Raw genomic sequence first — 15263 nt, forward strand, 5'->3', positions numbered from 1 at the left:
TGCATTGGTCCACCTTAACATCTGCTCTTCATCCAACGCTGGCTTGGCAAAAAAAAAACAAGCAATCAGACTAAAAGCTACCACTTGCTCTTGATGAAACACATGGTTTAATTGTTTTCATATTGGTATGTATACTTAGATATGTTTAGACATTTTGGAAGTGCAAAATATACAAATTAGGAAATTGCGGTGAAAGATAACAGTCTGGATTTTAGCAATGCGATCACAATACCGAAGAATAAAAACATGTTCATTTGGCTATTTTTCCGCTTTTGCACCAAGCCTGGATACATTATGCATGCTCTGCACTTTGCAAAAAGCAGCTGTTCAGTCAGTGATCATAGGTGCAGTGTCTGAGGTGGTGTCTGGTTCAGGCTCATTCATCTCCTCCATCTCCCTTTCCACAGGCTCCTCCCCCGCTCTGAACCAGATTATCCCTTTCCACCACCTCCTCCTGCTCCTTTCTGTGTGTGCAGGTGCTACTGTTCGCTCCTGTGACAGCATGGCCTGGACACTCTCTCCTCTCTCCGGTGGATCCGGGTCTGCGAGAGCCATTTCCCCTCCCTTTCTTCCTGTCACCGCTTGGAAGAATGAGGACGTGCCGTTGGAGGCAGATCTTTCTGTCACGCAGAGAGTTGTCAGGCCTTGGTCGCTGTTGCTCTCTAGTGGACTCTTGGTAGGCTTGGTCTTTGCTTTCTTGCTCAGTATGAAGTTGAAAAAGGCTGTCACCAGAAGCATTGTTCCTGCAGTCAAAAATGACATGCTTTTATTTATGCGTTTCTTTCTAATCATTTTATAAAGAGCCTTGCAAAATTTAGCATACCCCTAAAACCGCTCCACATGTTGCCCCATTAAAAACACAACCCTTAATGTATTTCTTGTGATTTACGTGAGAGATCACCATCGAGTTCAGGACTGCATAATTGTAAAGTAAAAGGACAGTGATCCATGTCTTCAAAAGTCTTTAATCTAAAAACTGTGGCTTGGATGCTCTGACAGACAAAAAAGTATTATTCTGAGTAGCAGGTTAAAGATTAAGAGGAAGTAAGCTCACTTGTGTCAAGGAGCTTTATGCTAGCACAGCTTTTAATAAACCGAGTTTAACATTTAGTTTTTTAATCTGTCCTCTTTAAAAAAGCTAATTAAAAAAATTCCCCAGAAATAACATGTCCAAGATGGCCATGATCTGCAGGTTTGGAGGAGCTACAGTGATCTACAATCTAGGTGGGAGAATCTGTCTAGAACTGTAATTCACATCCAAATCTCAATTCAACAGTGGCAAGAGGAAAGCCATTGTTCAAAGAAAACCATTGGAGGTCTCACAAATTCGCCATAAAAGCAAACAGCAAACAAACTTGTTAGAGGCTGCAAAACACCTGAGGAGGTTCAAATACCATGCAGGGCAACAAAACTAAACATGCAGCCAGAGCTACGATGGAATGATTGAAAATCGTATTATAAAAAAGGTTTGTCGATGCTCTGCATCCAGTCTAACTGCGGTTAGACAATTTGCAAAGAAGAATGGTTAAACATGCTCATATCTAGATCTAGCAGAAAAAAATACCTTTAAAAATCAGCTGCAATAACTGCAAAAAAATTGTAAAAAAAAAAGGCCATTCTGACTGGAGGGTGGGGGAGGGGGTTAGAATATAAATAAATGGAGCATCTTTTTGAGTTGTTTTGGTAAAAAGTCTAGAAAACCATATATCTTTTTTTTCCCCATTACATTCACATTTATCCTCCACATTGTGTTGGTCTGTTTTCTCAACAGCTCAAGAGAAGACACTGAAGTTTTGGGTTGTGATAAAATATGAACAATTTTAAGGGGCATGAATACTTTTGCAAGGCTCGGCAGCTGTCATGGTAAAATTGGTGTAAACAGCGCATTTGAAAACAAGCAAATTTCATCTAGCTGCTGGCATTTAGGGTATTTTGTACTCTGCGGTGCGAACGCTAAACCAAGCAGTTTGAGTTTAGAAGTACTTACTGTCTTTTTGTTGCTTATGATATTGTTACCTGGGATGAGTGCGTGCCAAACCAATACAGGATGCAAGAAGCAGACGACTGACATGATGGAGTAATAAAGGAATTTATGAAAGCCTCCGACGCGAGCCATCTTCCCCCACAAGTCGAACACTTGCCAGTCTGGAGGACAGCTGAAGATTAAAGGGGGGAAAGCATGAAAACAGCAGCAGGCAAGAGCAATCCAAAAGGAATTCTACCTACAGCAATCTCTCCCAAAAATCTGAGACATTTAGAACATGTAAAGGGAAAAATATGGAGTGCTGGTATTTTCTTATTTGATGACAAACTCCGGCCTCTCATAAATATTCAAGTTAGGTAATTAACTAAAATGAATGGCTTGGACGTTTTTAGCTGCGATTATGGAAGTAGTATTAATAGACATGTAGTGTGAATAAGCAATATATGCTTATGGAACCAGGGTGAAGTCCTAACAGCTACTCAGCTCAGATCCTAACAACAAATGTTCTCAAAGTAAAAGAATAAAAATTCTAAACCTTTCAAGCAGTTTGAAAAAAAAAATAAGCTATTTCTACTTAGCAGCCATTTGAACAACTCTCCACTTTTGTTTTTGCAGTTGTCCACCTTCACATCCTTGCTTTAGGAAGCCACATCCAAAAAGCTGTGAGTTGTGTGCAGTCGGATAGGAGCTACTGTGGGTCTAATTCCACAGCAACAACCAACCCGGTTAAACTGACGATATAAAAGTGATCATCTTTTTCTGGAGAGTGGGGGTGGTGAATTCATATCTGTAGGAGCTATATCGTAAAGAAGAACTGTTGATGGTAAATTAGCAGATCAGTATTAGGACATTTATGTATACAAAAATGCTAAAAAACAAAAACAAAATTCTCTGTCAAAATTAAACGGTTTGAACACACATAATGCTGTCATCACTTGGACTGCCAGAAGGTTTTAATCATTTCTTTTTTGTTTTTTTACATTGGAGAACTTGTCTGCTAAATCTGCCCTGAACAGCTGTGAGCTTTCATGCTTTTCAATTGTCCTTAAAAGTCAAAATTTCCGATTCTCCTGAAGTAAGTTACCTGCTTGGAAAGTCAGAGGTCCCAAGGTAACCCTGAGTTCAAATGTAATATGGCTGCCTTGCATGTAAAAGAGGATCAAGTTGACAGGTATAAACTGTTTATTTGAGCTTATGATGGTTTTTATCTCACTAAACATGCTTCTTCAGTGTTTCGGTTGATGAAATGGATAGAAATACATCGCTATTGGCTTGAACTGTTAACATTAGTCAGCTTTGTCACGGATTACAACAGTTAACAAATTCCAGTGGGTTTCCTGTTTCCTTCCAGGGTGTGCTTAACCAAGCGGTGTCACTTTTCCTGGATCTAAACCACAGACAAATGAGTCAAATCTAACTCAGCATTGCAAAATCATTTGTTGTTGCTGAAGAAATTGCCCAAGCAGTTTTTTTGCCTAGCAACGAGTACTCTGTACTTCAGGGATGCTGCATCACATGAGATGAGTTTCAATTTCCTTTGTACCATTAACAAAATGCCTAAAGTAATCTCTTGCCTGCACTTTTCATTAAGGATCGTGAAAACAAAGATCCACAGAAACGGTTTTTGTGGAAGGTTGTGAACTCACGGTAAACACATGGACAGAAGAGCATCCAGGAAGAATGACAACTCAAACATCATGATGCCAACAGATGATGTTCTGCAGGGAGGGAAGAGAAATGTGTTAGATAAAGAACAGACACCATGTCAGTGGTGCAATACTTCTTTATATTATATAAGTACAAGTAAATAGGTTTTAAGTTACGTATGTTGTGTGTGTGTGTTCTTGTAGTTGCAGCTGAGCAAGAACACTTTCTCATTTTACTAGTAAAGTGAGGACTTTAATGTAAAGTGAGGACTGAAAAAAGGTCCTCACAGGGGTAAAGTTTAGGAATAAGGTGTCAATTAGGTTTAGTTTAGGCTTAGGCCATAGAAAGGCTTGAAGATAAATGGAAGTCTATTGAAGTAAAGGCACAATCCTCACTATGTACATTAAACAAGGATGTGTGTGTGTGTGTGTGTGTGTGTGTGTGTGTGTGTGTGTGGTCCTGTTTAGGCATCAGAGTGAGGACAATTTTTCTGATTTCACCATCAAAGTGAGGACCGTTTGAACCAAAGTGAGGACATTTTGCTGGTCCTCACTTTGCATTTTGCTATCAGTAAGGTTTAGGACTAAAGTGTGAATTGAGTTTAGGTTAAGGTTAGGGTTAGGTATACAATGGTAATAGTAAGGTTTAGGGTTATTCTCAGGGTTAGGGCATAGAAAGGGTTGAAAATGACTGAAAATCAGTGGAAGTCAATGGGAGTCGAGGTGTGTGTTTGTGTGTGGAAGAACAAAATAAACAGTCTTGGTCCTTGGAGAGATATTTTCCTCCAGCTAGATGTTTTCCTCCAGCTCTGTGGGAGTTTGACTTTGACACAGAGTGGTATTGAAAGGAGCACTGCTCTCATTTCTGCACCTCTTCTTTTCCTTTTGACTTCTTCCCATCTCTTTTGCAAGCCTTTGTGTGTGGCTATTATAAGCAGATTATGATAAAACTAACAGTAACCTTTTTTTTTAAGTCCGTAGACAACTTTTCAGTCTTTGCTGTGATACATTTTGCACAGAAGTAGGTCAGAAATAGGCTGTGATGTTGCACAGCATGAAGTGGCTTAATATTGTAAAAACTTACATCAGGTAGATGCCAAGGCTGTTGAACTCTCCCTGTTGGACTGTTTCCACTCCCACAGCACACAACACTGGAAAACAGGAGAATAACTGAGCTGCTTTCTTGCTGAGTTAATGAGCAGATTCTGTCCACCAGATGTCAGCATTACATCATTGTTAGTTGGAAGCTGTGCTGACTTAGGATAAACAGCTCACACTAAGATAGATGCTTTTAATATTTCCACAGTGGAACAAGCTGATGCCGTTCTCTATTTTTGGGCTTTTAGTACATATTTTTTCCACATTGCTTTTCTCCCATTTTTGCAGTCTTTCTTGAGGCTCTGGTATATTTCTTTTTTATTTCGTGTATGTGTCAGTAGCATAAGCAAAAAAAACTCACATAAGCTTTGCCTGAAAGCGTGTTTTTAATTTGAATTGTCTAGAGCAGAGCCATCTTAAATTCACCCATTAAGTTAAGTATGAGTAATTGTTGCAATTATTTCAATTTATGCTCTCATTGTCACAAAACTTTGATAATAGCTTACTCATGCTTGGATTTACCATCCAGTACCGGTGTCAGCAAATGACTTCACTTGAGTCTGTGACAGATCCTGCGTCGGTAAGCCAGTTTTCACACACATACACACGCAAAAAAAGAAGTACAGCACCATGCCAAAGATTTGTGATTTGAGCTCTTATAACAACATCCAGATGTTTGAGATTCTAGCCGGTTTGTACACAATCATTACAAAAATAGCCTCAGAACACTGTAAGCACACTGATTCATAAAAGCTTGATAAGTAAAAAAAAAAAAAAAAAAGAAAGAGAGATGTTGGCTACCCAACAATACTAAAGGTAACGATCCACCTCTTCATTCCACCTCTTCATTCTTGCAAACCACATTGAATGACAAGTTTCAAATTTGGCTTTGGAAAGAAGATAGAAATGAGGAAGAACATTGCTTTTGAATTGCTACAGAGGTGAAAAAACATTGTTTTTCCAAAAGATTTGCACCGTCAAACGCCTATATGATTAAACCTTTTGAAGGAGAAAAAGAAGAAACTCCATTTAACACCAAGCATCAGACCATTCTAAAACAACATGGGAAAAGGCTGCATTTAGAACAATTATTTAAGCAGACTTATGTTGCAGGCCCAACTTTTTTATACCAATTTGTACAAAATTGATTCACTTGCCCTGTGCAAAGTCTGAGGGCTAAAATGACCTGATCTGTACAAAAGGTGAAAAGAAGAATGAGACAATATGCCTCCAAATCCATGACACAAGCTTAAGGTTTTGCTTTGGGCCTACATTCTCATAATCTATATCCCTTAGAAATCTGTAAATATACAGTTGGAACCAGACATTTTCAGATGCAATACCCTTTCTATCACTGTCTGACATTAAATCACAACAATCTTTTCCTGTTTCTTCAGTAATGACTACCAAAATGATTTCCATTTGACGTCAGAAAAACAATTTTTTAACGATTTTTTAAGTTTACTTTCCTCAAAGTCAGAAGTTCTACAAACATTTCTTCCTTTTTAACATGTATGACTCGGGTTAAATGTTTTGGGTGTCTGTTAACAGGCTTCTCACAATAGTCTGCTGGAAATTTGGCTAATTCTTCCTGACAGAACGGCTGTAACTAAATCAGGTTTGTTTGCCCACGCACATCTATTCAACTCAGCCCACAGAGTTTCTATAGGACTGAGATCAGGGATTTGTTGTGATGGTAACATTGAATATTCTGTTGTTGAGCCACTTTGTGACTTATTTGGGAATACGTTGAGGGCCCTTGTCTATTTGGAAGACTCATTTGTTCAATTTGTTCAAGATGTTGCTTCAGTGTTTCCACAAAAAAAAACACGCTGTGATGCCGTCTAATTTGTAAAGTGTACAAGTCTTACTTGCAGCAAAACACACACATGACACAAAAACAGAGATAAAACATTTCTCTTCCTGGTATTTTAGCTGATTTCCTTTTCTATTTCCAACAATAACACACAAAGAAACACCTTGTTGTAGGTGTTGCCGTTAAGTACACCCAAAGGTGTGGCTCCATTTAACTGAAATTAGTTTACAAAGCCCTAATATCCCCATTTGGGCTTTCCCAAGTTGTCTAAAGGCATCTTAGTTTATGTAAACTTTGGAATTCAAAGTAATAATAAAGAATTGGCGTTCTCTTCTGTATGGCATTCAGTAAAGATAAATAATTTTGGTAATCCAAGCTGACCAAAAAGACCCAAAGTTTAGTGTAATTTAATCTCAGACAGTGAGAATGTAAATATCTGGGTTTAACTCCATATGTCAGTAGGGAATATGAAAAAGTAACACAACAAAGTTGCAGCATAAACCTCTCAAAACAAGCAAAAAGCTCAAAGAAGAGGTGAGAAATTCCTACGTGGCTTAAAAGGGTGTTTACAAGCTGTGATCCTCGCCAAAGGGGCTGCTATGAGTACTGACCCAGTACCCAATGGTACGTACGATTTTATTCCAGAACCATTACTAATTTGAAAATAAGAAAATAGACTTAATTAAAATAAACTGTCTCAGGGTATCCAAGAAATACTGCATGCTGCTTTTTTTTTTTTGCACCTTCCCTTTTTTAGCTTCAAAAGAAACTTGGGAATTTTCTTCCAGCCACTTCATTCAAAACCATATCGTCCAAATATGATTACTCTAATAAAAAATGAAAAATGAAAAAAATCTCGGAAATGACCGAGAAACCCCCTTTGTAATAACCAGCATTTTCCCTATGAGATAAGCGCGGTAATGCAGCGATCGCTGTTCAACACATGGAAGCAATTTCTCTGTCCACCGTACTCCAAAATCCAGAGATGCAATCTTTGCTGGAGGGAAGTTGTGGGAATGTGTCTTAAATACGTCCTGGTAGTTTGGAGGGTGAGAGGGGAATTAACGCTGCATATAGCTCAGCTGGGTATTTAACATACATGTGCTCCCTGCATTAATGTCTGCGGCGAACACACACAGAGGCCAACGGGGTGACCCAGACGTGGAGACGCGCGAACAGGCAGGCGCTCAGACAGAGGCACACGTACCATAAACATACATAAACATATGCATAATAAAAACCGTGTTGTGGGCATAAATGTACAGCAGCTCGTTCAGTTAGGCCCAATAACCCAGCTGGATATAAGACTTGGAGCTGGTATGATGTTAGGCACATGTCTCCAAGTTAATGTTCAGTGTCTGCAGCTGTCTGAATTTAAGAATAGGGGTCCCATATTTTTAAAGCACGCAGGAACCCGAGAGCTGTTCCGTCCGTGTAGATTTAATGTGCTGTGGGCAATCGGTGTCTGCGGAACCACAGGAGCAGGAACAATGATAGCTCACCGTCAGGTAGGCTTTTATGTGTGTGCTATATATCAGCAATGAGATGGTTTGGTGATCTTTGGGGTCAGGAGTACAGTTGACCTTTGGGGAAATCAGATCTTTTACTTTAGTGCAGTGTCTTGCAAAGTTACACTTTGTTCTTTTCACATTTTGGAGCACTGTTGCCACAAACTTGAATGTGTTTTTAAGGAATTTTACGTGATAAAATAAAATCAACGTGTACTTGTGAGGCGGAGGGACGATGACAAATGGTCAGAGGTGGGTAGGGTAGCCAAAACACTTTACTCAAGTAAGAGTAATAAATAATCCCCCCCCCCATCCCCACTAAAATATACTGAAGTTTGTAGGTGTAACATGACAAGATGTGAAAAAAATCTAAAAGTATGAATACTTTTTTAAAGCACTAAAACGTCCATAAAATCTTTAACAGAGACATTTAGAGCAGGTTTGATCTCATCGAAGCACTGCCGCACTGCGTGTTTTGAATGTTAAACAACCTTATTCTTCTGCCTTGATCATCAGAAGTTCACGGGGATAATGTGAATTGGTAAAGATATGCCTTTAACTGAATGCCTCTTTAGACATTTCTCATTTGTAGCACTTTTCAACAAGACCCACAAGTCTTACCTGTTGCTGTAGAAACACCAAGGATCCTGCAAGTGCACTCCACCACAGTCCACCATGCGCTCCCCAAGTTCCCCATGCTATTGTCCAGTTTCTGCAAACTCAGCCTCTATAATTGGCGCTCCGAGTGTTTCTAAAGGAGCATTCTACGTGGACAGTTGACTGATAGTTGGGCGAACGGCAACAGTGAAAGTTGTGCAATCCATCAGTGCCGTGATGCGGAGCCCCTTTAGAGAGGACAAGTTCACCTCCAGAAAGTTTGTGGCTCACTGCTCCTGTTGCTCCAGCAACTGCTAATCACACACACACACACACACACACACACACACACACACACACACACACACACACACACACACACACACACACACACACACACACACACACACACACACACACAGCACAAGTTTCACTCAGGCTTTCTACTCATGCAACAAGGTGAAACTGTTCAGCTCAGGGTCATCTGATCAGCCGGTCACATTTGGCCTTTAAGCGGGTTAAAAATTACCTCAGAAGAATTCCTATAAAACTGCGCTCCATGCACATTTGCAGTATTGACAATGCCTTTAGTAAAGCCTTGAATAATAAAAGGGATAAAGGGACCAAAACCCGCTATATTACCCTTCTTCTGGAGTTATTTTAGAAACGTTTCCAAGCTGTGTAATCAGACCTTAAACACATCTATCAGTGGCTGCACGCTCCCTGATTGCGGCTCAGTTTCAGCAAGTATGCTCTGATGGCATAAAATACTAAACCTGCGTCAGCATACAGAAAGACATTTCTGCAGGTTTGCACATTTCATAAACAAAAATCCTCTTTAACGCGCCAGTGAATCTGTGCACTTGAGGAGCCGTGTAGTGGGATGAGGGATTAAACAGCACTGCAACAAACAGGCCGCCTCTGTCACATTCACACGTGCATGAATGTAAGAACAAACAACTGGCAGACGAAAGGCTTGGCTGAGGTGTGAGCTTGTTCAGACACAGCAGAAGAATACTGAAACAAGAAAATAAAGTCACAAAGTTCACCAACGCATACACACACGGACTACTGGAACATGCCAAAGTAAGCTACATAAACCTCTCCAAATCTCCAACAAAGACGCTTTTGTGCTTTTGTACCAGTTCCGCTTGTTTCTAGCTTAGGATTCAGGTTATTTGTGGTTTTCCACTGAAAGTAGGTGTGTGGTCAAAACTACAGACGGCAATATGGAAAAATAAAAACAATGCTGGAAGTTTCACTGAACACTACACCCCTGTTTGTCAGTTGTAAGGTTCTTATGAAATAACTTTACATTTATTGGTATAAAATCTGCAGTCTTTCATGATTCTAGAGTTCAATTTTTAGCACTTAGTGCTGGATGTTTCTGCCATTTCGCAGTGATGCAGTAATCGCAGTCAGCAACATAATCTAACAGCCTATTAGCCTGTTTCCTCAGTCAGTTGCAGAAAAGAAAAGAAAATTACTTGGAGTGATTCAGTTTGGATCATGACACTAAAATCTGTGAGTTTTCTGCTGTTGTCTTTCAGCATTTGCTGGTGTTATAGAAACATTTTTGCAATCTGTGATTCTTTTTTACGACATAAACTATAAGCTTTTTCAAGTATTATACCTCTTTGATTGACTGTTTATATCGTCAAAGGTGTGACTCAAATGGAATAAAAGTGTAAACAGTATGATTTATTGTGGTGAACTTGCAATATTGAGAGGCTGTATCTGAACCCTGATTCAGATGCTGCCTCCTTTAATAAAAAAAGTCCAGCCTTCATGGTTCTTGAAGGCCACACTGTCCAAACACAGCACAACCGAGCCAAAACCCGGGATGTTTTTACTTAAAATTACTTCTTTGCATTTGCATAGTGTCAATATTCATATTTATTCAGGATTTTTGTGCAAATTCTTAAAGCGTCTTCAACTATGCATACTCTCTGTCAAATTTTATCCACAAACTTCAACGTATTTTATTTAATTGTTTTTGCAAAAGCAGGGTTATTTAATAGAGATGGAGAAAAAGCTCAAGGTTAACATCTTAAATGTAAAAATAAATAAATAAATAAATAAATACTTGAACAAAAAGAAAAATATTCCTTACAATATTATTGTCTTTCTGTTGTGGAACAACATATTTTGCTGAAAATTGTTTACTAAAACTGCTAATTTAGCCTTTTTATGGCATTTATAAATCAAAACTTCACAGCTCTGTATACATTTTGGACAGCATTAGATCAAATTTGGAGGGCTGACGGGGTCTCATATGGCTCTGGAACAGTATGTAATAGACCAAATGTTGGCAAATAACCTTTATGCATAAGGAGAAAAAATATACATACTATGGGTTCCAATTATTAATTAGATGACTTCCAAAGACAGTTGGCTGCATTGCATTTTATCTAAGTTAATCTGATTGAAAAGTGCTGATTACCAATGCAGACCAGTTTTTGCCATTTTTCTCTTCAATAAACTTTCAGAACCATCCATTCTCTGCTAACCACTTTTATCATAAAAGTAGCACATTTTATAAAAGTTTTATGTGCTACTTTGTGTTGGTAAATCACATACAGTTTCAACAGAATACCTTGAAGTTAGTGGTTGGAATGAAAAAAAAATATGAAAAGGTTCAAGGTGTGTGAATACTTTTGTAACCCACTTTAAACAGATGGTGGCCAAAGTGAAAAATTAAATCTTTGGAGCAGCTATGGTTCAGTGTCCCTGTTAAAGGATATGTGGTCTGTGAACAGGAGGAGACTAAACCGCAAACTTTCTGCTTGTGTAAATGGTTTGACCACAGAATCTGCAGGATATGATGGAATAAAAGAGTCCAATTCTGAGGACATCTTGAATAAATCAAATGGATGTTTTGACTGTTCAGTATTGCACCCTTATGAAATAAACAAAGACGAGTCAGGAATGCATACTGTCTGAGCCATGCCATAGTGTCTGCAGCTCTGGAGGCCAGTTTGCTGTGTATTGTGAATTGCAATCACTGTGTGTTGTGCGAGGGATATTCATATATTTAGTTATACAATGTCCCAAACATGGCAGATTCAATGCCTGGCATCTCCATTGCTTCCTTCCTGTAACTAATCTGTTGCCTTTGATTGAGATTTATTGGCTTATGCTTGAGGGTGGAACTGTTGCAGTCATTTTGAGATGTGGAGCATTTTTTATGAGATTGTAATCTAATGTTGCATCTTACATTTGTGGCCATGTTTTCATTTTAGCATCACAGACGTGTAGACACGTCTCCCCTCGAATTCCAGCGTCCCACCAGGAGTCTCTACCTCCTCTTCAGTCTTCACAATCCCCACCGTCCTGTAACCACCTCCGCATTATGCCTTCTCAGGCTCTTCATCATCTCTCTTTGGCATTCTTTTTTGTACACTGTGCCTATGAGTACTAGACATGAGATTAACCAGGCTTTATTTTACTAAGCCCTTTCTCCTTTTTTCCCCCCTCGTTTAGTCACTACAGCCCAGCGTGGGTGTCTGGTATGTGCCAGTAAAAACAACTCTACTCTTAATTACGCAAGCACCTTTGTAAGCCCGTTCTAGTGATCTGACAAATCGATAAACAAGTCTTCTTGAAGACACAACAGATCGTAGTGCCCTCCACAGTTTTTTTTTTGAATGTCTGGTAAAGGAGTGGTAAAAACCTAAAATGAATATTTTATTGCTGGAGCATATTCTCACATAGGAAATTATAGATTTAAAAAAAAATCAATCTGTAAAGATTTCATGAGCAAAACAAAATGTTGGCCACCGGGATATATATATATATATATGCAGCGGAATCCACAAAGGATTATATGCCAGTGGGCCAGGTCCTCATTCGCCAAAGTATCCCCAGACCATAACACCTGTCCCTCCTTGCTTCATTGTTAGTATGAGATTTATTTGCTGGAATACTGTCCTTAGTTTATGCCAAACATGTTGTCTGTTCTGATGTTCAAATATTTCAATTTTAGATGCACCTGTTTGCAATATTACATACATCCTGATTTAGGTTCTCTCAAGCAAGTTTTTGTCTGGTCTTGATGTTTTTTCTTAGTGAGCAAATGTCACTTCCTTGCACACCACCGATCAACATTGAGCCGGTCCAGTTTAATTCTGATTGTACAGACACACACTTTCATTTCAACATCAAGAAGGGCCTGCTGGAGGCCCTGTGATGACATTTTTGGGAGCTTAATTCAACATTTTCTAGACTACCTTCAGTGTAAAGCTGCTCTGAAAACATCCCTGGGCACTTGATTCTAATGTCCTCCTGTCATAATGTTTAGATGCTTATCCCAGATGCTCTAAGGAAAGCTTTCGCAGGTCGTTTCTCCCAGCTGTCGTTAGACTTTATATTCTCTGCTGCTCACAACAGACTCAATAACAACATGAAAATGGTTGCAGGGGTTCTGATCTGATCATAAACTGGTTACACTGTCTCTCAGATGCTAAGGTGTGCATGCCTTAGCTACTTCGACATGCTGCTGTGCTATTATGCATACTATCTCATATTGTTCTGTGAATAGGCTAAATAGTTTTTCTACTGTTTTACTTGAATATTGCATCTTTTATACCGGAGTATGCCATATCATCAATTATTGTGCAAAATTTACTCTGGTATTTACTTTTTACTTTTATGTTTAATTTTTTTCTGCTATAGCTCATCCTCTGTTGCTTTAGAGCTAACTTTAGATTAGATTAGCTTGACTGCTATTAAGTGGTTCTAACTCTGTCCGTGTCTTTGCCACTTGTCACACCCGAATTTCCCTATTGTGGGACAATTAAGGAATTCATTTTGAGACTCTTGTTCAGGCAACAACTACCGATGACAGGGAAAGGTTCAATGAGTATATTGACAAATTAGAAAAAAATTCATGTTTCTTCTAGAGGTAGGGGAAGATTTCCAGATGATGCTGAGGAGGAGAGGTGTGTTGGTATTGGCAGAAAGGATCTGTGAAGTTTGTCAGTAAATGTGTGGAAGGAGTCTGGTGTGAAGTTGTCGGAGGTGTGAAGTTTCCAGGAAGGTGGTGAGTTAATCCACAGAGGCTGAGACTGGCAAATTGTGGTATGTGATTCAGGTTGGCCATGGTCCTTGTCTTTCAGTGAGTGATGGAGGGTGTTTTGGAAGAAACGTGTAGACTGCAGATCCAGAGGAGCGCCCAGAGAAATTACGAGAATCCTGTTTTAAATGCTCTCATAAAATTCAGAAAAGCGGAAGTAGAGGATGGGAGTCTCTGACAAGGCAGGAAATGAGCAATGGCTTTTCTGGAAGGAGGACAATGAGGAGGTAAAGTACAGAACTCAGATAAACTTGAATTCATAAGCTCGCAACAAGGCCTCATTGCCACTTGACGAACCAGAATAATTTGGCATCTGCCACCGTCTCTATAACCTCCTTCTAATCGATCCATGATGAGCTTCATCTGTGCACGCAGCAGAGGATATGACACCTCTACTTGCTGACTATTTTCCAGACAGTGCAAATTCTTTTGTCTTCATTGTCTCATGTCTTCTTTTAAATCTCTTAATATACTCATAAGATGCTTCTTTCTAAAGGCCTTAGACAGCTCTTGCCATCTTACCAAGCTGTTCATTGTCACTTGGACAGCCAGGAGCAAACAAAACTAAATACTTTAGGTTTCAATGATGATGAATAATGTGCTCTTCTAATCAAGTACATCTGGTGTGATATGTCTGTGTGTAATTTTAGGCATTTCAAGGGGAATAAAAGGCTGCCCTAAAAATTAATTTAAAAAAAAATGTATTTTCTTCATCTTTTCTATTTCTTATGTTACTAGACTTTGTTGTATTGTTGAAATTGATCAAATATCCATATTTTCACAAATTTTAGAAAACAAAATGACTTTCATAAACTTTTTTTATTTTTATTTTCACCAGAAACAAAAATTCTGCCGCATCCTGCTGCTGTAAAGCAACGATTCTACAAATACCATGGCAGGGAGTCACCTAGTGGTTGAAAGTTACTGGTACATCGTTGCTCAGAAGTTATTAAGACGGTCACTGACCAGCTACAAATATTAAAAATAGGGCTGGGCAACGATTAAAATATTTAATCGCGATTAATCGCACTGATTAATCGCGATTAATCGCGATTAATCGCATTGTATTTACAAACTCCAAGAATGAATTCAAAAGTAGTGTAAAGAGCACTTTTATTTTAATGTTCTGCTGCCATATGAACAAAAGTGTTGTAACATTTGTAGCACTTATCAGTAACACATATTTAGTGTAAAGCTCAACTTAAACATGTAAAACAAAAAATAGCAATAATAATAAATTAAAGCTTATTGCCACTGACAGGGAATTCTCTTTATGGGGAAAAAATCTACCAAAAACAGGCAATTTCTGAGGTAACAGCAGGGAGCAGCATTACCATTTTATGTTCAATACCAAAGTTTAACTTGGCAGTGGTTCCAACTAACTTGTTTCTGTCATATTCCATGCTGGAAGAACTTTAAACTGAAATGCTTGCTAACTCGATATGCTTGCGTTTATTTGACGTTGACACGCGGTTTTTTGTTGTTGCTCTCTCGCGCGCATATAGTGAATGGCAGGGGGAAAACAGGCAAAAATACATGG

At 39.0% G+C, this 15263-nt stretch overlaps 1 protein-coding gene across 1 annotated transcript; it reads right to left on the reverse strand.

The window, feature by feature from the left end:
- Nucleotides 1-84: 84 nt before the first annotated feature.
- On the reverse strand, nt 85-8954 carry tmem72 (transmembrane protein 72). The gene is made up of 5 exons (XM_012880641.3): nt 8674-8954; nt 4715-4781; nt 3631-3702; nt 2017-2156; nt 85-743 (listed from the first exon to the last, which is right to left on the reverse strand). The coding sequence occupies exons 1-5, from the start codon at nt 8747-8749 to the stop codon at nt 328-330; spliced, it is 771 nt and encodes a 256-aa protein (XP_012736095.2). The 5' UTR covers nt 8750-8954; the 3' UTR covers nt 85-327.
- Between the last annotated feature and the right edge of the window lie 6309 nt (nt 8955-15263).

The sequence above is a fragment of the Fundulus heteroclitus genome, chromosome 22, assembly GCF_011125445.2.
Source record: "Fundulus heteroclitus isolate FHET01 chromosome 22, MU-UCD_Fhet_4.1, whole genome shotgun sequence".
In the NCBI taxonomy this organism is placed as follows: domain Eukaryota; kingdom Metazoa; phylum Chordata; class Actinopteri; order Cyprinodontiformes; family Fundulidae; genus Fundulus; species Fundulus heteroclitus.